At 40.7% G+C, this 24,487-nt stretch overlaps 1 protein-coding gene across 1 annotated transcript in view; it reads left to right on the top strand.

Annotated features, from left to right (window-relative positions):
* The window catches only part of TLK1 (tousled like kinase 1), a gene marked incomplete in the record, with an annotated part of 2,832,579 nt that overhangs the window by 1,104,761 nt on the left and 1,703,331 nt on the right, over nucleotides 1-24,487 (top strand). Inside the window, 1 exon segment of the mRNA XM_044075520.1 lies at nucleotides 18,848-18,958. Coding sequence (XP_043931455.1) covers nucleotides 18,848-18,958 — 111 coding nt within the window.

Raw genomic sequence — 24,487 nt, 5'->3', positions numbered from 1 at the left:
TAGTTTCTTTATTAGGTTGGTGGGTACTGGTTTGAGGTTGAAAGAGGGTTGGGGTGAAGGAGGGAGATTGATTTGGGGGGGGGTTGTTATTAGTGAAAGTCTTGGCAAGTTCGGCGGTAGAGGAGGTGAAGAATTGAACAGTGAGGCAATTTCTGGGTCAGATTTGCTGGTATCAGGGCAGGGATTGTTTTTTGTACCTGGTTTAAGGAGGGAGTTAATGGAGTTCCAGAACTGTTTGGGATTTTTTGTGTTTCCTGTAATTTGATGTAAGATTTTTTTATCTGTAATGACTAGTTTTTTTGCAAGATTTCTTAGTTTAAATTTAAGGAACATATCAGGCTGTTTGTGTTTATGGTAGGCTTTCCAGGTTTATCCCTTTGAAGCATAATCTTTTTGGTCTCATTGGTGAGCCAATGGGTGGTTTTAGTTTTGATTCTTTTTCTTATTGGAGCTAGGGAGTTAAGGATAGTTAAGAATGTAGTGTTGAAGTAGTTGACAGCTTCATCTAGAGGCAGAGTATTTAGGGGATTCCAGTTGGTTAATTTCAGGGAGTTAGAAAATTTTAATTAAAGTTAGTTAGGTTATGAGTTTGAATAAAGTGGTGAGAGAGAGGGGAGGAGAGAGTGGCTCGAATGAAGAAGGCAGGGAGGTGGTCTCCTAATGGGTCAGGATTGACACCACATTTTATAACTTTGTTAGCATGTGATACTAGTATCCAGTCAAGTATGGTGCCAGGGGGGTTAGTTTTGTTAGGTCTGGTAATGGAGTTGGTAAGTTGGGTGAAGTTGAGTAGGTTGATAGTTATAGATGGATTAGGGTTATTGATTTTTCCCCAGTCAATGTTTACATATCCCAAAATAAAGGTTTCAAGTTTAATGTTGGATGAGGGACCATAAGAGGATATCTTCCAGTGTACTGGTATTGTTACCAGGAGGAATATAGAGGGAAACACAGATGCTTTTGTGGTTGTTAATTTTTAGTATGCCAATAACTAGTTCAGCATTATTAAAAGTGGGAATGTTGTTGGGGTATGGGGTTATAGTTAGGAGGTTAGAGTAGATCAAAGCAACTCCACCTCCTCTTCTATTAATGCGGTCGGATCGGAGAGAATCAAATCCTGGAGGTAGAAACTCAGAGTCATTAATATGTGGTTTTAGTCAGGTTTCAGAGATGGCAGCTATGTCTGGGGAGTTATGGGAGAGCCAGGCATGGAAAAGAGAGAACTTATTTTTTAGGCTTTGAGCATTAATTGTTAGGAACTTGAGGTTTTTATGTGTAATTATTTTGTTGGAGCAAGACTGATTTGTAGGAGAGAAGTTTGGACCTGGGTTGGGGTGTGTCACCAGCTAAGTGAAGGCAAGTAATGTTGGGGATATGTTTACTAAAGTTATGTTTTGGTAGATGATGGTAATGAGTTAGGTTTGGTTTGTAGTTGTCGAAGATGAGAACTTTTTATTTTTAAGAGAAGGATAGGGTGGGAAGGAATTAGTGAAGCAGAGATGTTGTGAAAGTGGGATGTATGGTGGTGCTTGGGGAGTCAAAGGGGGTGAGGGCACGTGACAGTTATAGGAGGTTAAATGGTATAGAGATAGAAGTAAGATGAAGGGAGAGTAGAGTAGGACTTTGGAAGGAAGGCTGAGCATGGTAGAGGGAGATAGTAAATGGTAAAAGAGAAGCTTAATAAGAGATAGTGTGTTAGGGGTGTGGTATGGAGAGGTAGGGAGGGGAGGGAAATAGAATGGGAGGGTAGAGAGTGACTCTTAATAGGCTGAAGAAGAGGGATGTGCTAATACCGAGGGGTATTCTGATTGGTTGGCAAGGGGGGTTGGACTATAGGGTAAGGATAAATGTAGGTTTACTGGGGGTGGGTGGAAATTGGGGGCAGGGTAGGGGAGCGGAGTGAGCCCACAGGGCGAACAGAGCAGGAAGAGCCAAGAAGGCAGGAAGGCCCAGAATCAATCAGTGACCAGAGGCAGGAGAAGAACTGCAGGGGGTGCAGGTATATGGATTACAAACTTTGTTTAAACTAAAACTCTTAGTTCCTAAATTTATGGGAAATAATCAGCTAGTAGAGCAAGTATGAGAATAGGAGAGATAACAGTACAGTTTTCTTGGTGAGGGGCAGACACTTCCTAGGTAGAGTTAGTTAGTGGAAAATATGGGGAAGTTATTGCTGGGCTTGATTATTAGGAGTATGCTGCCACCTAGTCGGAAAAGGAGGGAGGTGCGCTGTGAGGAGATGAGGTCCAACTTAGACGTTCAATATATAAAAGTTAGATGAAGGTTAATTTAGGGCAGCAGACAGTAAGACAGTATGCCAAGGTTGGGGTGGGATGGTGGGGGGGCCTGTGCATAGACCGCTGTTAGGTTGCTTTCACGTGAACCAGGGAAGGAAGCTGCTCAAGTAAAGTAGATGCAGGTAAACATATGTAAGACAAAGTACATACACAGAGTCTCTTTAGGGAGAGAGGGTACCAGTACACTTAATATAGATCAAGCAGACTGTCCACCATGGTCTTCTCTTTGAAAGGAAGGATACTCTGGTAGTGTAAAGGGCAATAACACCTTGGGGAGCGGCTGAAAAGAAGAGAGAGAAAAAAATTAAGTTAGAATAAATAGGGTATGGGGAGAAGGGGAGAGCAGAAAGTAGTGAAATGCAGAGTAGAGGAGGGAGTTTATAGTGAGGAGAAAAGTGGTAGAGAGAAAAAGATAAAAAGTAAGGAGGAAACAATAATGCAGTATACAGGGTCAATAAACTTCACTTACACTTAGACAAGCAAAACAAATGAGAGGTAATTAGTTAACATATGTATTACAGCAAACAGAGACTGTACTAGAAATTCAAATAGTAATAGCAACAAACAAAATATTCCTAGGTGGGAGAAAAAAAGTAATCCTAAGCAGCAGTAACAACAAGAAGAAAAAACAGAAAATACATTCCATGTATCTCTTGAAAAGCTTTTAGTAGAGGCAGGCCGAAGTATATAGCAATATCTAAATACATGGGCAAGGTAATATATTGTTGGCAGTCATTTACAGCACAACAGGATACTGACTAGATTATGGTGTTTCAATAAGGATTGACGTCTAATGCTGCCAAACAGATGCCTCAAGGGTTCGCTATTATATTGCTATTAAAAACTGTTCCTTTACGATATGTCATAGCTTGTTAAATTCTTAGTTATGAAGGGGGTGTGAGCTAAGCCAGTAATAGAATATTCCAGGACACTGGCGCTGTTGGCGCCAAGTAAAGCTGTTTGAAAGAGACATCTCACTAAGGATAGCGTCTAACGCTGGTTTACAAACACTTCTAAGAGGTTCGTTATTGTAGTAGAAGTGTAGCTACAGCTTTACAATACTTTAATACAAAGTTTGAGTTTGGATAGAAAAAGTGGCGGCCAATGCAAAAAGCAGAAAGGATCATGTGCTAAAGGTACCAGCAATAAGTAAACACACCAGGACGCTAGCCTTCTTTGCAGCGTCTAGGGCTGCTTAACAGAGTGCAAACAATGAGGTTCATTATAATAATAGCATAGGAATTACCAATAAAACTATAACAGCTTAAATTATTTGAATTACAAGTATTAAAGGTGCCAACAGTTGAGTAAAACACACCAGGACGCTAGCCTTGCTAACAGCGTCTAGAGCCGCTTAAAAGAAAAAGCCACAGTAACAGCTTAAATTACTTAAATGTCATATGCTAAAGGAATCAACAGTTGAGTAAAACACACCAGGACGCTGGCCTTGCTAGCAGCGTCTAGCGCTGTATAACAGAAAGCTAAACAGTAAGGATTCGCTATTAAAATGGCACTGTAATCCCCATAAGCCTGTCGTATGTTGGCGTTGTGAAGATAATCAAACACCTTCTATGGGGAGATTCAGCTTGCCTTCTTTCCCTTGCATAATTAATAAAAATGTGAAGGAATTTATCCACAGTTATTCGTATGGATGATAAAAATGTCCCTGACCTGTGTATAAGACAAAAGGGACTAAAAACTTTCACTGTTTGTATGCGACTGTCCATATTGGTAATCCTGCACTTAGTTCCTTAATTTATGTATCATCTTTTTAATCTCTTTCCACATGTCCTCAGCTGCCATAACATTCCCTTTTAATCCATGCAGCTAAGTACTTAATCTTATGTCCCTATAAGTAGCAGTATTGCTGAACCGGTTCATACATGGCTACACAGTTCACAGTTATAGGCTTTGTTTTATCCTCATGTCTTTTACATCCCTAAAAGAAATGCTACGGTAATCATGAAAAGTTGACTTTATTTGCAGATGTAAGCAGCATTATCCTCATGTCTTTTATATCCTTAAAAGACTTGAAACTGGTTTTAAAATGTTCCATATCAAACTGTCCTTTCCTGGATTTATCAAATAGAATATATCTACAAATAAGTGGAGAAAACCCAGCAAACAAAGGATAAATGGTCCACCTTGGTTCAGACAAATCACAAATGTAAGCAGCAAAAAACAATGACCAAGACGGCTAAAACCAAAAATTTAATTGTAAAGCATAAAAGATGAGCGCTTTTGGACAATTCTTTCATCAGCTGATAACCCCCAAGGTTGAATGGATATCTTCCGTTAATACCCATTTTGAGAGAACCCAAGCTCAGGCACTGAAGTGGTTAACTTGCCATAAGCAAGAGCTCTGAAAAAGGGGAAAGAAGTGTGGTGCAACTTTGAGTCTGTGATTGTTAGTTTTACTTAAAACCGTTAAACAGACTGTTATTTGATCTGATGAAGGAATTGTCCCAAAGCGCTCATCTTTTACACTTTACAATTAAATTCATGGTTTTAGCCGTATTGGTCCTAGTTGGTTTTTTGCTGCTTACATTTGTGATTTGTCTGAACCAAGGTGGACTTTTATCCTTTGTTTGCTGGGTTTTCTCCACTTATTTGCAGATATGTTCTACTTGATAAATTCAGGAAAGGACATTTTGATGTGGAACATTTTGAAACAGTTTCAAGTCTTTTACTCATATAAAAGACATTAGGATAATGCTGCTTATATCTGCAAATAAAGCCAACTTGTCATGATTACAGTAGCATTTTTTATAACTGGATTTCTGAATCTATTACTTTCTTTGCTAATGGTTCTAAAAATAGTGGGAAAGAGGATATTATACGCTTGGTTCCTCTGTTCACACACACAACTTGTCAGTGTAAACCTCCCACCTTACTTCTTGCCTCTGACCCTTCGTATGCCCTTATTAAGCTTATTTTGTCAAGGAAAGAAAATCCTGCCATTAGCCTACCCCTAAAAATCCTAACGGACACTGTCCTCTGCAAAAAGGTGCAACAATATTGGCATTTTCTTACACTTTGTTCTATTAATGTCACGTTTGTCTCCCCTCTGCAATGCTGCATTGTTCCTTATCTGTCAGTTTTGCCAACACATTTGCTATTCTGTTAGCTAGTAGAAGGAAGTCATGTTTTAAAATTGAAATGGATGTATATGAAGCTGGATCTCAAAGGTCTTTATTTTTCCATGATGCTAATACTCTTCTCCACCCAATTTTAAAATATTGTTAACACTTTTCAGATCTTTGTAACTGTTTTTCCTCCAAACTTACAATTTTACACAAGGATAGCATCTGTTTATGGAAACTTTCCTGTTCATTGATTGCACATCACCATTCTTAGATTCTGTTCCTGTCTTGACTGTAACTTGTTGGGCTTCATCTTCCACTAACCTTGATATAATTAAATCTTCTGTAAATATTTTCATTTGTGCCTTTTCTTGGTTTCCCTGTTGCTGTGCTCTGTACAAATTTTCATAAAATTTCCAAAGTATCTTGGGATCTTTGGTTATTTTCCTTGTTATTGGCTGTAATTCTGCTTTCTGTTGCCAAAGTCATTTTGCAAGAATTTTGTGCTGCGGAGTCATCAAACATGGTTGCTAAACGGTAACCTTTATAAACTCGTGTGTGTTACTCAAGCACTACTTCAATTTCCTTTTAGCATTCTGCTGTTGTACTTCCTCTTGTTCTTGGAGATTCTCCTTCCCTTTACTTTTTGTCAAGGCCCTCTAAATAAGTCTTGCTTTTTTGTATTTCACATATTTTTGTCTTATCTCAACTAGTTTTTAATTCCATTTTCATTTTGTCCAATCACCAGTTATCCATTCTGAAACAGCATTTGTTTTCCCTAATGACTCTTAAATCATGTCAACTACCTGTTTATTAAATACCTCTGTTTGACATATTAGAAGGAAAGTATCAGTGTCTCATTATTTCATTACTTTGCATCTTTGTCTTAGTTTGTATTGACCTGAGTCATTTGAATAGTGATCTGCTGTAAGTTATTGGACGTGTCTCAAAGCTTTTAGTTAAGTGCACTTGGTCTTGCAAATTTAATTTTAATTTTTATCTAGGGTAGCCCAATTTTTGTATCATGAGAAATAGATATGTTCTGAGTTCTCACTACCAAATTAACATCTTTACTGCAGAGTGCAAAGTGGAAAATAAGGGAGTATTTGGATAATATGCTTGAGTTTACAAATGTTGCTGTTAAGCAACTATTTTTTGATAACTTCAGAGCACGAGGGGCAGGGTGTCAACAAATAAGTAGAGAGTAGGATTTTTGATGCAGGTCCTCAAGGAGAATACAACAAAAACAGTCCAGGTTATATTCTTAAAGCACCAGAAAGTATTCTAAGACCTAAGAAGCCATCATGCTAATAGCGGAAGGAGATTTTGCCAATAAGGACGACTGCAAGCAGTCGTTTAGAAAATAGATGATAGGGATCTGGGAATGTACTGGAGAAAATTAATAAAGGGAAGCAAAGTATTTGGAGTGAGTGATTAGAGATGGAAAAGTAATATATTGAGATGAGGCCAAGCAGAAATTTGGACTGTAGGTTGTAATACCCTCCCTACCAGGGGTTTAACGTCAAGAGTAGAGGCAAATAAGGGATAAGAGAGTACCAAGCAAAAGACCAACTGTGGTAGAGTTTTTAGTCGTGTAGAACAGAAACTGCTGTTAAAAAGGGATAAATAGTTGGGTATATAACGTGCTGCACAAGTAATAAGAGTTCATCAGAGGAGGCTAGAAAGGCTTGGGAAAAGAGATTGGAAAGGCAGTTTACTAAGGAACAATAGATGAGGGCATGTATGCAGCTGCCAAGTATGCAACAAAGTTCAGAAGGTTTAGGAGTTTTGCTCAAAAGTGTTTGCATGAGTATTGAATACCCCAAGCAGATTTAAGAGAATTTTGTTCCTCATACAGACAGCAAATGCTTTAGGTTTGATGGAAAAGAGTGGCAGTGGGAATATAATGAGTTGGCAGATGAGAAGAATTCACTTCAGAGTACTTTGGAGCAAAAAGGTTGTAACTGAGAAAATATATATATTTTTTTAGCTAGGGCATGGGATCCGAATTGCCTTAAACATAGTTAACACCTCACTAGGTTTAGTACTATTAATTGCCAAAAAAAAAAAAAGCAATTAGTAGAAAATCAAAATCTGAAGTACTGCATATTGTAAAGGAGATACAAAGACTGGGGATGGGATCTTTGAAAAAAAGCAGCAATTTACATAGAAATAAATGGAATTTATGGGAAAAATTCAGGAGGAATGAAGAGCTACTTATGTAATGCTGGAATGAATGGTGATTGTTTTCTTGCAGTGTACATATATCTTTAACAGTGTGAAGTATCAATATGTTTTTTTCTTTTCTGTTAATGTACGTGTATCCGAGTCATTTGAATAGTGATCTAAGAAATATTTTAAAAAAGTACAAGGCTTCTAGAACTATGTGCAGTGTATGAGAAGCTAGATAATGGTTTACCTTTGTAAATAATTTATAGAATCCGTAAGAGAGTCTTTCCCTCAGTACCTCCTTCACTTCAGACCCTTTTCTTTTATCTGTCTTGTATTTCCTTTTTCTCCCACATCCTTGTCCTTAATACTGTCCCAAATGTTCCAGTTCTGGTGTAAAAGCCTATTCTGTTTTTGTCGGCATTTTTTTAGTTTCACGTTTGTTGCATTCGTCATTGCCTTTACCTCATCTGTCTTTCTTTTTTCTGTCCTTTTTTCCATTGTTTAGTTATGGTCTTTTTTCCTGCTGTCAAAAAGAGTGTGACCAATACTTTTGCAGTTTGAGAGCTTATTTTGTCCAAATCAAGTACAAGCATGCTTATCTTTACCTCTTGGTCTTCTAATATCCTTTCGACTGTCCTCTTTACGTCTGTCCTGTACTGGCTAAGTTCTTTGCACTTAAAACATATGTGCTCTCTTCCATGTTACTTTTCCAGAACATTCCTTTGGCATTTTGATATATTCTTTGGTGTGTAAAAATATTTGTGTAGACATTTCCATACTTAACTTCCTAGATTTAGTTGCTTACCTTGGGGTGATAGATTTCTCTCATCTCCTCAGTAAAAATTCTTTCTTAGCCTGTCATTCGGTTCCTTTCCAAGGATCACACCATAGTGACCTTTTATTTCTAGTAGTGCTTTATAAGCCCAACTCAACAGCTCCTTCCTGTTTGCTGACCTGGTTCTTGCTTCTAGTAAGTCCACTATACTCTGAAGTCTTCGTCTTTCTTTCCTGTTGTAGCTTTTGCTAAATTCTGCCTCTAGTCCCCATATAGTTTGAACAAGTCAGTACCTCTTAACTCATATTCTTATCTAATTGCTTCCCATGACTGTATCTGTTTTCCTCTCACCATCTGCTCCCAAAATTTCAATTTTGTATTCATTGCCTTCTGTATGATGTAATATCTCAATTCCTGCTCCTTTTATCCTTGGTTATTATTTTGCAACATATGGGCAGAATTCTGTGCTTTCATTTTTACGGTCACGTCGATGTGAACAATTGTTAATGATTTTTTTTGTTTTTGCATACACTCGAACATGTTCTTATTCTCATTCTCAGATTCTTTCCAGACCTGGTTTTCACCACATCAATTATTTCCCTTTTTGACTCCCCCCTTGGCATATAATTTTGGTCTGGTAGCAAATAAAGTAATCTAATCTGAGTTGACCTAAAATATTTCCCGATCTGACATCCTCAGTTGTCCCTTGTCAAACGGTAACACCAGTTTCTCCCTTTGAACACTGTCTGTTTATTATGCTAAAAGAATTTTTTTCAGTTGCCTTGTTTCGTCTTTCTGTATCTGTTCTCTTGGGTAAAAATATAGCTGTCCAACATACAGAATTAATGGCACAATGAACGTTGTAGTGCCCTGCAGTTCATTGTCCGTTTTCGTGTTAGTTTTATGATTTTGTCTTTGGTTTCCTCCCACATGGATATTCCTGCACTAGATCAAATGTTGGAACATAGTTTACAAATATGACTGGTTTTGCTTTCAATTGCAATATCCTGTTATGCTACTAAAGTACTTTAGTTTAGAAAACACCTTTCTTGCACCCTTTTCTGGGTGTCTGATATAAAGTATGATGCCAAGGGCTATCTTCTCTTCCTCCTCCCCCAACCTTACCCTAACATACTTGTCTCTTATTTCTTTGGTTAGGGCTTCAAATAGAGCAAACACTGGGGGGGGGGGGTAGTTGGCAGTTGGCATCCCCTACCTTATATGCCCTTGCCGGAGGTATAGCTTTTGAAAGCTTCCACTGCATTTCACCCTTGCTCTAGCTCTGTCATATGTATAAAATACTAGATCAAACCACTTTTGCTGGAGATGAAACCCTTTCACTGTTCTCAAGGTGAGTTGTGGGGGATGCAATTTGAATGCTTTTTCTGCATCCAGTTCCACTAGAATAAATGGCTTTTGTTCTAATCTTGGCATTCTTTTTCATTGTCTACATTTTATTTTATGTTGTCAGAAGTTTGCCTACCCACAGTAAATCCACATTGGTCCAGATGAATTGTTCTTTTAAGAATTCTGGCAAGCCTGTTATGTAATATTGTCATAAAAACCTTATCATGGTTTTAGTATTGCAACAGGTTGATATGATTCTGGATCTAATGAGTATTTCCCTTTTTGGATAATTGTAATGGGTATTCCCATCTTTTTAGATAATAGTCTCCACCGATTCCATCCAAGAATTTATGATCATGACTTCAGAGAAGATTGCTGATTTTTACCTACATTTTCATTGAAATTTGCCCCTTGCTGAACTTCAAAAGCTGCTGGTTACACATGCCATAACGTTATCCACATCCTTTTACATAGTCTTAAAGTCTAAGAAGGTCACCATTCTGTTTTCATGCATGACCACACAGAAATCTAGTTGTCCAAACCTATAACAACTAAATTTATCCATTTACATGTCCAAAGGAGTGCCTGTCATTATTATAAGATTCCTTTCCGTTCTTTTTGAAGCATTGACGGTTTATTATTCCTTATCTGGTATCACTCTGATGGAGTGTTCCCTCATGTCCTTGGCTTTCTGAGCAGTTTCAGATGAAATGCGGAAGTCTGTTTTGCAGGCATGACCTCCGATTTGATTAGCTTGTGATGTTTTCCTAAGTCCAGCTACCTGCTTAACTGTTACATGAGTCACTTCTTGGTCAGTATATTCCCCCATGTTCTTTTTTAAATCCTCTGTCTCCTGCTGTGGTTCTAAGTCGGTCTTTGGGCCTACAGGGCAAAACACCAGGATAAAGTGTGGCAGGATGCAGGAGTTTAAACTGTAAATTTAACAACTTACGCTTCATCACTGGTAGGAATATATTTCTTCTCTGCCTTATTTGCACTTATACTCTTGTCCCACACCTTGAAAAGAGTCCTTTTCTTTCTGAGTATAGACAAAATTTCTTCTTGTCTATATCTTGAATTTTTTTGGTCTAGGCTGCTGCTTGTTGCTCTGGCTTGGCACATTTATTCTTGGAATCTGCTCTAATCTTGGCTCCTCCAGTTGTATCTTGGTCTTTTAAAATTTTCAGAGTCTGCTTGCAGTCTTTCCCCACCACACAAACACGCACACACACCGCCTCTCAGGGGAAGCTGAGAATCTCAATTAGTCAAACATCAGCTAATCTTCCAACTCCTACTGTCTTTTGGGTGGGGTGATATCTTCCATTTTCACATCTTGCTCCATCAGTATGTTCGTCTCAAGCTTTGTGGTCTGCATCTATATTATCTCATCTGAGTGTTGTGAAACCACCATCTCCATTTCTTGAATTCTCTTATATTTTGTCATAGTATATTCCATCAGTGGGCCACCAATCTTACAGACTTACTCAGGTATTCTGTCAGTTTTACTCTTCAGAGTCGCAGAACTTTCCTCTGAACCTCTCATCTGGCTTCTTAGTCAGCTTTACTGATTTTACTATCTTCTGCTGCCTTTCTCCTTTATTCACTTCTTTGTACTCAACGCACCTCTGATTAATTTTTTTTCTCCATTTATTGTACTATAAATCCGGCTTATTGTCTTTTCAAGATTTCCCGATCAGCGGTCTGTAGCCTGCCACTCACCTCATTGCTGCCATACCAGAAGTCCTGTATCTCACTCACTTTAAATACCTCTGACTGCATTTGATTTTTTTCCCCTGGACTAAAGCTGAAACTAGAACTGTTTGTTGCCTAACAACTGCTTGGTTAATCTTAGCGAGAGCACTGGTCTCCTTTCCTGCTTTTTCTCCTTGATTTTTGTTTGCTGGCATCCAGACAGTGTAATTACCAGAAAATAACTAAACTTTGCCTAAACTGATTTATACTGTTTTCTTTTAAAGAAATTCTCAGTTTTCACACTGGGAGTACTCTAGTCAACCTGTCTGTGTGCAGCCATCTTAGAAGTCCTTGGCCTTTTCCTTTTGTACACTTTTTTTCTTGGGTCATTTGAGGCTAGTCTAAGTTTTGGTTGCTTCTGTGTCTCTGGATTTATGCATTTCTCACTGGGTTAATTAGAATCTGTGTTTAGGCATACCTACCTACTTGACGAGTTTCTGCTCCAGAAAGAGTGAGTAATGGCACATGTTGCTGTCCTTTTATGGCCAGGTTTCCTCCTGATGTGCTTGTTAAAAACGTATCTGATAATGTTGACTGCCACTCATGCTAGTGTCACATCTGCAGTTGTTTCCTTAGTTATGACTCACTGCAGCATGTGTTAGTAGGAGACATTTTACAGCAAGTTTTCCATTTTTTTTAGTTTTGTAACCGTTCTTGGGTAGTTTTTTTTTTTTTGGTAATCACTAAGGACTGGTAGCTGCAGTTTAGACTGTGACCTTTGTATATATGTATTATAATGGTTTCTCTGATGGGTAGATTTTCACAAGGATAGCATCAAACTATCTTGAAACCTTGTCAGCAAGAATATGGACTTTGTTCCATATCGTACATAAACAATTAAGAGTCCTTAACACCACACCTTTAACTGTCCAGAGTTTTGCCTCATATATTTGGTGTTTTCCTCATAAAATGTATGTTTTTTTTTGACAAATATGAGTGAATGCACTGAAGAATGACTTATTTGACTTCATACCCTTTAGAAAATGCATGATGATAGAAAGTTGACAGAATAGCAGATGTTCTTTGTTTCATTGTTGCAGTCATCACACTTGGGTTATCTGCCTGCATGTAGCTCTGTCGGCCTGAATACCAGAGACTTTGTATTTCTGCGTCGGTTGCTGTCGCTCCAGGACTGACATCAGGTTGTCAGGGGTATAAAAACAGGCAGCCATCGCCATTGCATCAGTCTTTCTTGCCGAGTAGTCCAAAGCAGAAGCAGTTCACAGGAGTGCCGGTCGGCCGCTACCGGAATTTTTGTTAACGAATTGAATCATCCTGAAGTGTTCCAAAGCTAAGTACCCCATTGGGAATCCTTTTTTTCTTGCTCTGTGGAAAGCAAATACCACACCGAGATTTCCATTCTTACTGTGTCACCTGTTTAGGCCCAGACCACAACGTACTTCGCTGTCTGTTTTGTGCCTTGTTCAGCGCCCAAACTCTTCATCGTCGGGCCCTTATTGTCACCAAATACTTTTGTTCTCAATCTCCGTATTCCGAAATGCCTTAGTTAAGCCATCCGACTACCGATCTTCAGAAAATACGTAAGGGTAAAGACAGAGACCACACAGGTCCAAACCTGCCAACGACGCTTCCGTTAAGCTAGTCACCAGTTTGCCGGTACTCAGTGAGAACCTTTTGCAGCCCCTGATGCCCGCTTCAGTGGATTCGCAGGCCTCTACTGAGACCCCGTTTGGAGTATGCCACGAGACTCTTCGATTACAGAACTGAGGATGTTTCTACCTTGGATGAGTCCATAGCCGCTGAGCAGGCACTGGCTAAGGAAGTTCTTCACACTGCCGATTTTTGACACAAACTGACTTCTTTCGCGTCTTCAGTTCTATCTAAAACTGCCAAGTTTCTAGGGCCAAGAGTACGAGCTACGCCTAAAAAAACAGACCCAAACTCAAGCACCTGCTTCCTTGCCACAACATCAAATGCTTAAAATGGCAGAAGACCTTATTATGCTAATTAGGGGAAGCCAGCCTTCCCCTGCTAAGAGAAAGAGACCTGTTCCCAGCAGCTTTAACAGACCAAGAGTCCGACTTAACTGATTATGAAGACATGTCTTTATCTGCTTATGAGAATTCAGATGCAGAGGAATCCATTTCCTTCGCTTCTCCTCCAGAGGATTTTCCTTTTGGTGAAACCTTACATATTTTAAGAGCGCATTTCCACTGGGAATGCCAAGACTATCCTCAGTCCAAAAAGAGACTAAGAGAGTTTCTAGATTTGCTACAATATAGGCCTTTAGCAATACCCCCAGACCTGGATGTTGTGGATGACGTCTTTATGGAATCCAGGCTAACTCCTGATACTTTACCCCCTGCTCATAGGAAACCCGACAGGTACTACAAAGTTCCTGACTGAAATTCCTTTTCAAAAATTCTAACGCTGACCCAGAGGTCATCTCCCAGGGGTCTAAAGGTAGAAAAGCAACTACAGCTAAGAATCCCACCCCTTCGGACAAGGATTCCAGAGCTTTAGACAGATGGAGTAATAAAGTATACACATCTGCAACTCTCGCTATTAGGGCTTTGAATTGCCAGTTTCACATGCTAAAGTACCAACAACATATCATGGAACTTGAGCAAAAATTAGCTACCCTTAGAGACAGCTACATTCTGCAAGCCAAGTCAGAAAGCATACTTTGCAATGTGGCTTTGATGCCCTAGAAGCATCTTGCAGGGCAGCAGTCACTGGTTCTTTACTGAGAAGGCATGCTTGGCTTAAGGAGCAGACCTTGCCAGACCATGTCAAATCAAAATTACTAGCCGCTTCTTTGAACAAAGACAATCTGTTTGGCACCAAAGCAGAAGAGATTCTTAAGATGGAAGAAAAAGCTAAATCTATACAGACAAAGATTTATTGCAAGTACAGCCTCCTAGATTAAGTAGGCGTTGCCCCTCGAAGCATTGGTCATTTCCAGCCCCCTCAAGGCCATCTCAAACTAGACACAGGGGAAACAGACCCCCCCCAGACTACAGTCTCAGGGTATACAGAGATCTAAGCAATGGGGTGCCTCCACTTCAAAAGCAGGGGAGTGCTAAGCCACCCCTTTACAGAAAGAATTCACAATGACTTCTCAACTCCACTCCCCACCTCTGCCCCAACTGCTCATACCCCTAGGAGGAGAACTTGCCCATCATGCAAACAAACTGGACTTCCATCAAACACTGATGGGTCCTCAACATTGTATCCCAGGGGTACAAATTTTACTTCCACTCACTGCCAACACCAAAAAGGTTCCCAGAACTTCCTCCGAACCAGTGGGCAGAGACACAAAACCAAGTTCAATCCCTGCTCCCCAGAAGGGCTATTCAACCTGTTGCTGCAGAACAGGTAGGTCAAGGGTTCTATTCCAGACTTTTCCTGGTACCCAGAAAAGAGGACAGTTGGCACCCAATCCTAGAACTTTCTGTTCTAAACACCTTCCTGGTGGTACCAAAATTCAGAATGCTCACATTTCAGAAGCTTCTTGCTATTTTGGCCAAAGATGCCTGGTTTGCCTCCGTAGACCTAAAAGAAGCCCATCTGCACTTCCCTATCCGGGACTTGAGCAGGAAATACCTACCCTTTCTAGGCAGGATCTATGCATCATCAGTTCTCTGCACTGCCCTTTGGCTTATCCACTGCTCCCAGAGTATTCACAAAATGCCTGGCTCCAGCCATTGCCTACTGCAGACAGAGAAAAATTAAAATTTACCCATACTTGGACGACTGCCTGATTCAGGCAGACAGGAAATGCTGTTGCAGCACCTGACATTTGTAAAAAACCTTCTAACCTCCCTGGGGTACACTATCAACGAAAAGAAATCAGAACTAGCCCCAGTCAACAGATTGTATTCCTGGGAGCAAGCTTGGACACAGCATCTCAGATGGCATTTTTCAGTCCAGAAAAACAAGCCTATCTGACAGGCTACTTCACTCAAATGGCCACTAGAACCCAGCTAACTGCAAGGAAAATCCTGCAGGCACTAGGGTTCATGGCCTCTTGAATCCTACTAATTCCATATGCCAGACTGGGTATGAGGAAACTTTAATGGTACTTAAGTCTTTGGTGCCAACATTCTCAGGACCTGGAAACTGTCATTCCTATCATATCTTGTCTAAGGACAGAGTTTCTTTGGTGGGCAGCAGCATGCAACCACAAGGGACTTCTCTTTACTCAGTCCCATGCCACCCAGACCCTAACCACAGACTCATCAGACTAGGGGGTTGGGAGGATGGCCTAATGGTTAAGGTGTTTGCCTTATAAACACAAGGTGCAGGGTATGAGTCTCACAAGGGATAAGTGGCTAGGCTTAAAATGGCTCGCAAGGGCAGTTAGCCTAATACTAATCTAATCTAATCTATGCCTGGAGGGCACACCTGGACAGCAAGTGCATTCAGGGTCACTGGAGCCCAAGTCAAGTTCATCTGCACATCAACCAAAAAGAGATGCTAGTTGTTCAGCGCACTCTAATCTAAATTAGACCCCTGCTAATAAAAAGACACCACCACAGTTACATGGTATATCAACAAGCGGGGGCAACCCACTCTGCAGGCTAGGTATGGCCCTGTGGAACATGGCCTTGGGCATGCAGGTCCATCTGCAAGCTCAAGTTCCTGCCAAGCAAACAAAACTCACTGGCAGACTTAAGCAGAAATCTCCTAGACCCACACCTGTGTCAATTAGAGCCCAGCACCTTCAGCCTTCTAATTCAGAAATGGGGGACCCCAGAGGTGGATCTCTTTGCCTCCCCCTGCAATCACCAGCTTAACAAATTCTACACCAGGATACCTCACAGCAGGGTCTGGAAAGTGGATGCCCTATCCTTCCAGTGGGTAAACCTCTCAATCTATGCATTTTCCCTTCTGCCCCTTCTCTCAAGAATATTGCTCAAGATAAGACAGGACAGACCAAGGGCAATCAATCCTGATTGCCCTAGACTGACCACGCCGGCACTGGTACCCAGTACTGCACAGCCTGTCATTGGTGCCACCCTGTCACCTACCCCAGAGCCCAACCCTCCTCACTCAGCAGGGGGGACAGATCTTGCATTCACAACTACCAACCCTGAATCTTGCAGTCTGGCTTATTCCTTGAAATCTCCCCCAGTGACTAGCCTAAGCAAGCGGATGCTGGACGTCATTCTTGAAGCCAGAAGACCAAGTACAAGGTAATCCTATGCTAACAAGTGGAAAAGGTATTGCTCCTGGATTCAGTCTGAAGGAGAGGACACAACTCCGCCCACCCTACCTCTAATCCTGGATTACTTAGCGGGTCTACTCCACAGAGGCCTATCCTTCTCCATTAAGATCCATGCCTCTGCCATCTCTGCTCATTACAACACTGAGCCACCCCTCTACTCTCACCCTCTCATCAAACAGTTCCTGAGAAGGGCAAACAACTCAAGGCCAGCAAGGATAGCACCCACCCCTGCTTGAGACCTTAACTTTGTACTGGAAAAGCTCACGCTACCCCCTTTTGAGCCTGCCGCGTCAGCAGAGTTAAAATTTCTCTCTCAGAAAACAGCATTGCTTCTTGCCATCACTTCAGCTAGAAGAGTGTCTGAGCTATAAGCACTGATGGCTGTGGAACCCTTCATTATTTTTCATGTTGACAGGGTTTCCCTCGGGGCTAATCCTTTCGTTATGCCTAAAGTGGTGTCCAGTGTGGCTGTCAACTAGTCTATCCATTTGCCAACCTTCTTCCCTAATCTTCAAAATAAAGGGGAAAGGATCCTGCAAGGACATGCACAGACGGCTCAGATTCCACCTGGAATAGGACTAAGCCCTTCAGGAAATCTGACCAGTTATTACTCAGTTTTGCACCTTGTCAGAGGGCAAGGCCATTTCAAAATGGACAATTTCCAAATAGATAGCACACTGTATCCATCTCTGCTACAAACACCATGGGAAACTAACCCCTCAGGGGCACAGAACACATTCCACTAGGGCAGCTTCTACCTCTACAGCATTCCTCAGGGGAGTCCCTACCAGGGACATTCTGGAGGCTGCTACATTGAGTTCTGTACACACATTCACCAAGCATTACCACCTGCCTATATTGTCCAAATCCAGGGAGGGTTTTGCAACTGCAGTCCTGCAGGGCATACTTGCAAGCCAAAACTCTTATTGACTGCCTCCACCCTTTCTTCACCTTTGGGAATCAACCCAAGTGTGATGACTGCAACAGTGAAACACGAAGAACATAGTACAGTTGTGTACACTTGCCATAAATGTAGATGTTTGAGTGTATTCACTGTTGCAGTCTTGGTTTCCCTCCTTCCAGCCCCCTTCTCTCTCCTCTCTGTGTATATTACTCACCCCTTTCTGGGGTATTGGTATTTACTTTTTACTGGTGTTGATTTTCCCACTATAGCTTAGCTCCCTATTGAGGGGCTCCTGACATATGAGGCAAGAAAAAACTGATGTGAATGCATCTCCTGTCTGTTTTATACCCCTGACGACCTGATGTCAGTCCTGGAGCGACAGCAACTGACACAAATATTAAGTCTCTAGTATTCGGGCTGACTTGAGAGCTACCTGCAGGCAGATAACCTAAGTGTGATGACTGCAACAGTAAATACACTAACATCTACATTTATGGTAAGTGTGCTCAGTTGTACTATTTTGTAAGAGTAATTAAAAATTCTCATTTTTGTGCCTTTTTCAATTTGTGCCTTTGTCCAAATGTCTTGCGCTAAGAGATTGAGATGTATATTTAACAAATTTAGTGGGATTTACACCTATTGCAGGTGTTTTTTGTTTGTCACTCCTCCTTGATAGCCTTCTGTTTACATTGTGTACATACTTTTGAACTTTGCACTGCCTGTAAATAAAGCAAAGATGACCAGCTCTTAAATAAAAGATCTTACATTTCTACTCAGTTGGCTGACTTTGTGTTGGTTAAAACTGTCACATGTGTGTACTACTGACTGGAAATAAAATTAATTTCCCTGGGTTATCTTGGCACCGTTATGTGAATGAGAAGCATGTTTGAGTGCTTTCTGTTTTGAATGTCCAGTGGCTTTTCCAGTGCATAGAGTTTCAGATTACTAACATAATTTTACAAAATGATTTGCTTAAATTAGTTAATTGCTATAGTATTTCAACATAAAACCCTGTTTGCTGGCATGTATTTATCTTTTGAGCTACATTAGAAAAAAATGCAGAATATTTTTTCTTTGTATTAGTTCTGTAAAACTGTCCTTTTTATTGTGTGTTTATATATATATATATATATATATATATATATATATATATATATATATATATATATATTAGTATATTGTTTTTTTGTAATGGCCTTAACTTGGTTACATGGCAGAACTTTACTTTCAGCTGAAAAATAATGTAAAATCTGTATAGGTGTGGCTTCTGCTGTTTTGGTTGTGTCCTTCATTGTACTGACAGTGGTGTTTTAATATAATTTGCAGGCAAATTGTGATCTAAGAAGACAAATTGAAGAACAGCAAAAATTACTTGACAAATACAAAGAAAGGTTAAATAAATGTATAACAATGAGCAAGAAACTTCTTATTGAAAAGGTAGGGATTGTTTTTATTCAATCGATGTAATGTTATTGGCTGTTACGGAGCATATCTTCATTTTTGTGATTTTGTATTGTGCCAGAGGTTTTAAGACTAGCTTGAGTTAAACATTTCACATCTTTATGTGGTACACCTTGTACATATTCAGCACCACACTGCAGTGTCATCAAAGGTAGATAGTCTTGTATTACTCCCCTATCGGTCAATATTTTTTTTTCCTTAATTGCTTGCACGTAATTTAAGACTTGTTCACTAGAAGATGTGTTGTCAGTGTATGTCACAATAATGTTTTATGTCCATACTTTTATCATTTTTCTCATTTTCTTTGGAAACTGATGAGCTTCGTAAACACACTGAAGCAGATTTATATTTGTAGGTAATTTTAAAATGGTCTATCTAAATTGGTCAGCATCTCTGATGGCGCAGCCATAAAATTTTGGGGCAGTTATCTGTGGCTGTGCTTTAGAATTAACAAAGCTTTATGTATTCCTTTTGGGTAGGAACTACAAAGTAATACATCCTTATCTTTGTTTTTTTACTGTGATGATGAAGTATATTGCTCTTAAACCTGACAATTTTGTTTTTTCAAGCATTGAAGAGCTATAGTCTGTCTGTTGAGATTGCCTGAACTGTTCAAAACTGCAGCAACACCATTAGGGTTGTTTACCATTTTCTTTCAACCCCTTGAAAATATTGTATATAGCTATACTTGGTCTATTTCAAGAATATTGTCCTCCATTTCTGATTCAGTCAATTTGCTGTCTTAGGTCGGGATAAATATATTTATCTTTCCGCTTATATTTTGGAATGATGCTAGAGGACACCAGAGTCTCTGAAGGGCCTGTGGTAGCAATGGATTGAGATGCCACCGAGGAAGCTGAAGATGACTCCATATGGGTGGCAAGTACCTTGGCCCTGCAGTTTAGAGATTTTGTAGAGAATTTTGCTCAGTCAGGACAGTTAGAAATGTGCTGACACCCTAAGCAGAACAGACAAAAATGAGCAATAATTTTATGTGGTATTTGTTTCCCACACTTAAAGAAGTTTACTTTTTTTAAACAGCAAATTAGTAGAGAAAGTTCCCCAATGGGGTACTTATTTGACTTGAAGGAGAAGACTCTTGGAAACATGAGCTGATTTTTGGAGTGTGAATATATTGAAACGCAAGTGAAGCGCATTAGACTGCACTGTTAGAAAGGATTGAAGATGGCACTGGTGGTCATCCTTGTAACTTATACCCTGATGTTCAGACATCTGTCTTCAGACATTCATTGGCTAGTGGTGACACAATGACTCTGGAAATCGGACCAGCTGTGTGCATTTGAATGACAGGAATCATCATTGACTATGAAAAACATCCCCTTTATGTTGGCAATAGATTTTGACTTCCATTTTCTAGTACTTGTATTTTGAGCAGCCAATAACAAACTTAGTAAGGTTTACTATTATTGTCAAGGCAATTCATATCCTATGTCCTAGCTTAAAATAATTTCCTTTGTTGAAACCATTCTCCCCCTAACATTTCTTTCAAGTACTCTGTAGGGAATTTTTTAATATGCCAACTCATTGGATTCCTGAAAAACACGTTCCCATTTATTGTCGTCCTCCCCATCACAGCGGCAACATTTACTTTCTACCCGCGGAAACGTCTGCTGAATTCTTGGAGTATAAATCTACCTGTACAAAAGCTTCCATGCAAAAATCCCAAAGCTCTGAACTTTGCATACTTGAAAGTTATACAAATTTTTTTTTGTAATAGTAAAGTATCAGACTAAATGAATCGCAAACTTCAAAAAACAGACCGATCATAGCAAGCCTACTCTCTGTTCGCCACTACATTGAGCACTTGTATCCCAAATTTCCTGGGACTTCATGAGCGTAAAAGCAGTTGTAAAACCGTTTTTCCCTATGACATGACTCTGAGACTAATCACCCTTGACACCTTTTTCCCCTCATTAATTGTTCTTTAAGGTGTAAAAAAAAATGCTTGTAATAAATATTACATATACTTATGTACATGTTTTCCCACCACAGAACTAATTCATTAAATTATTTCATAACCCATAGTCAGCCTTAACGAACTGAATGCCTTATATTTGCAAATGTTGAAATATAAGTATGTATAAACTGTAAATGATCATACAGAACACGAGTGTGGCATAAGTGTTTCTAAATTTTCATGTCAGTGCCTAATAAAAATGTCCGATATTAGATTTAATTTTTAAAACATTTGTAATAGACAATGCATCATTTAAGCCTTGTAAATAAGTGGCATTTGTTCTTAATTGCCACTGCAGTTCTTTCATTTCCAATAATATTTTTTAAGCCCCTCCCCCCAAATTGCTTTCCATTTTCTCCAAAACAAGGAGTAGATTTCTTGGTCATAGTTCTCAGCATGTTTATACAAAGCATTGTGCTTTTATTTTCTATGGGCATCACAAATGTTTGTAAATTCTGTCTGAGGATTCTCTTTTACCTATATAAAAACAGGGACAGTCTGAAGTAGTTTACTTCATTTGGTCTTCAACCTGTGGGATCCGTATGAGATCCGAGCCAGCAACTTTACTAGCATCTGCTCAAAGCTCCTCCCCTTACCCATAATATACCTCCACTACCTTCCAATCTCCAGATCTTGTTAGTCGTCAATAGCTTATGCATCGTGATCTCTAGAGCTCCAGGTTTTCAAGTGGGTAAAGTCTTTAAAATATCTTTTTTTTTTTCCATTAAAAATTGTTAGTGATAGAGTAGATTCCCCTTTGTCCTCCCCTTGCTTGGTGCGTTGAGTTTATAGCTTTTTAGGGTAGTTAGCCTAGTTACAGTAGTTGTGTGGGTTTGTTGCCCCTCCCCTTAGTTTTTTCTATGTTAGTGTGGTGAGTGGGTGTTCTCTGAAAGAAACAAGTTTTTCTTCAGTTTCTTCTTTCTGCTGACAGTATGGCTGACAAGCCTATTTTCAAATGATGTACTGAGTGTGGCCATAAATTATCCCCTGCAGATGGCCACACACTGTGTTATGTGCTTGGCCCATCTGAGTTGTAGACTGCAGTATGTGTGGGGTTCAACCCGCGTCCCATTAAAGATAGAAATGGCATGTTGGCCCTAAAAGACCTTCTTCCCCCCTTTAGAGACTGTGCCTAGTCTTCGGCTTCAGTCACAGCAGCTGCTGTGGCCACCTCTCCTTGATGTCCTTCAAGGATGCATCTGCAGTCCTAACATATGGGTTGTCCTGCCTCAGGCAGCCCTTCGGTCGGCCGGATTCCAAAGTCTGGGTCTGGCCTCGGCTGATGTCGCACTTCACCCGACGTCATAGCTGCTGTGAATTGGGTATAAAGGCATCAGCCGACGCCATTTTCCTCAGTCTTTCTTGCCGCGCGGTGCCCGAAGCAGAAGCTGTTCGCAAGTGCCGGTCGGTCAGATCCAGAGATTTCTACTACCGAAGACTTCTAAAAAGCTAAGTACCCCGTTGGCGACTCTTTCTTGCCTCAGCCGATGTCAGAAAAAGTAAATAATTGTTTAACTTGTGGGAAACAAATACCTCATAAGGATTTCCACTCTTACTGCCTTCCTTGCTTAGGCCCAGACCACGACGTATCAGCTTGTCTAGCCTGTGCTTCCTTCAACCGACGGACACTTAGACGTCGGTCGGAGTTTGCAGAGGAGTTTTTTGGTCCCGCTTTTGCTTACAAAATGCCGTCGGAGACTTCGACTTCACAATTAGCTAAAAAGCGTAAGGAAAAGGACTGACACTCGTGGTCCGCGGTTTCGGCCGAAACCACGGTTAAGCCAACCGCGAGTGTCTCTGTTTCGGCTGAAACCGAGTCCTCGGTTCTTCCTTCGGCCGAAAGCTTGCCTCCGACAGCCGAGGCCTCACACACCATGGCTGAATCTGCTACTGAAATTTCTCCTGCTGTAGCAGGCACCCAGGATTTATCAGATACTATTCCTTTAGACATATCTACTCCTGCACGTGGAGCTGCTAGGCCCCCTGCATCTATGTCTATCAAGGCTTTTTCTAGGGCTAAAGCAGCTAAATCTTCTAAGGCCTTGCCTGCTAAAACCCCCTCACACAGGCCTACCTCTAGTTCCCAAATGCTCAGCCTGGCTGAGGATCTCATTTCTTTGATCAGGGGATCCCAACCTCACCCAGACAGGGCCTCTCAACCCCTCCAGAGAAGAGGCCTAGAGCAGAGCCCCTGGATCCAGTTTCTACAGACTATTCCTCGGATGATTCAGAAAACTCAAATCCTCCAGAAGGCCCTTATTCTCCATATGAGGATTCTGATGCAGAAGACTCCATTCCTTCTGCCTCTCCTCCTGAGGAATTTTCTTTTGGGGAAACCTTACATGCTATGAGAGAGCAATTTCAATGGCAGGGCCAGGACTTTTCAGATTCAAGGAAAAGGCTAAGGACCTTTTTACATTTACCACAGCATAGGCCTTTAGCCATTCCTCCAGTACTAACAGTTGTGGATGATGCATTTAATGATGCCTGTACTGCCCCTGACTCTCTTCCCCCGGCCCCTGCTAAGCCCAACAGATATTACAGGGTCCCGGACACACACTTTCACTTGTATAAGGCTCCTATTGCAGATCCTCAAACCATTTCACAGGGCCCCAAAGCTGTAGCAGCTGCCTCTGCCAAAAACCCCCTCCCCTCTGAAAGAGAATCTAGAGCATTAGAGAGATGGGGTAAAAAAGTTTATACTTCTGCTACTCTTTCGGCTAGGGCCTTAAACTGTCAATTCCACATGATTCAGTATCAGGAATTTTTGTTAGACCAGCTAAATAAAAAACTGTCCTCTCCTGAACCTATAGACCGTAAGTCCCTTCAGGATTTGGTACATAACACTCAGCAGGTCAGTAATCATTCCTTAAAATGTGGCTATGATGCACTGGAGGCTTCCTTTAGATCAGCTATGACTGGAACAGTGATCAGAAGGCATGCATGGTTAAAAGAGCAATCCTTACCAGACCATGTTAAGTCAAAGCTCCTAGATGCTCCCATGGAGAAACAAAGTTTGTTTGGCTCCCCTGCACAGCAAGTGCTAAAGAAGGTGGAAGAAAAGCAAAATCTGTCCAAACAGTCAAGGATTTCTTACAGGTCCAGCCTCCGAGGTTTAGTAGAAATTGGCCTTCGAAGAATTGGTCCTTTCCAGACACCTCCAGAGCACAGAGAGGCAGAAATAGGCGCCCAAGAGGCAGAGGTCAATCCAGAGGTGCCTACAGGGGACGTCAGTGGCAGCCTAACAACCAGAGAAGTATTGCCACAGATCCAGCTACTACCACTTCCACAGGACAGACACAATGACTTGACTCTGATACCACCTACCAGGGAACAACTGGAAGCACCCTTAGGCGGAAAGCTAGCCTTATTTTCCGTAAACTGGCATTACATTACAGGAGACAAATGGATTTTACAAACAATAGACAAAGGCTGTAGCAGGTTTCATTTCCACACTCTACCAAAAAAGAGAGGAATGCCAGACCTACCACCAAACCAAAAAACAAACGCTCTAGGACAAATCAACC

Source organism: Protopterus annectens, chromosome 6.part1 (genome assembly GCF_019279795.1).
Source record: "Protopterus annectens isolate FY-2018-M chromosome 6.part1, PAN1.0, whole genome shotgun sequence".
Lineage (NCBI taxonomy): Eukaryota > Metazoa > Chordata > Ceratodontiformes > Protopteridae > Protopterus > Protopterus annectens.
This window is presented reverse-complemented; position numbering and strand designations above follow the sequence as displayed.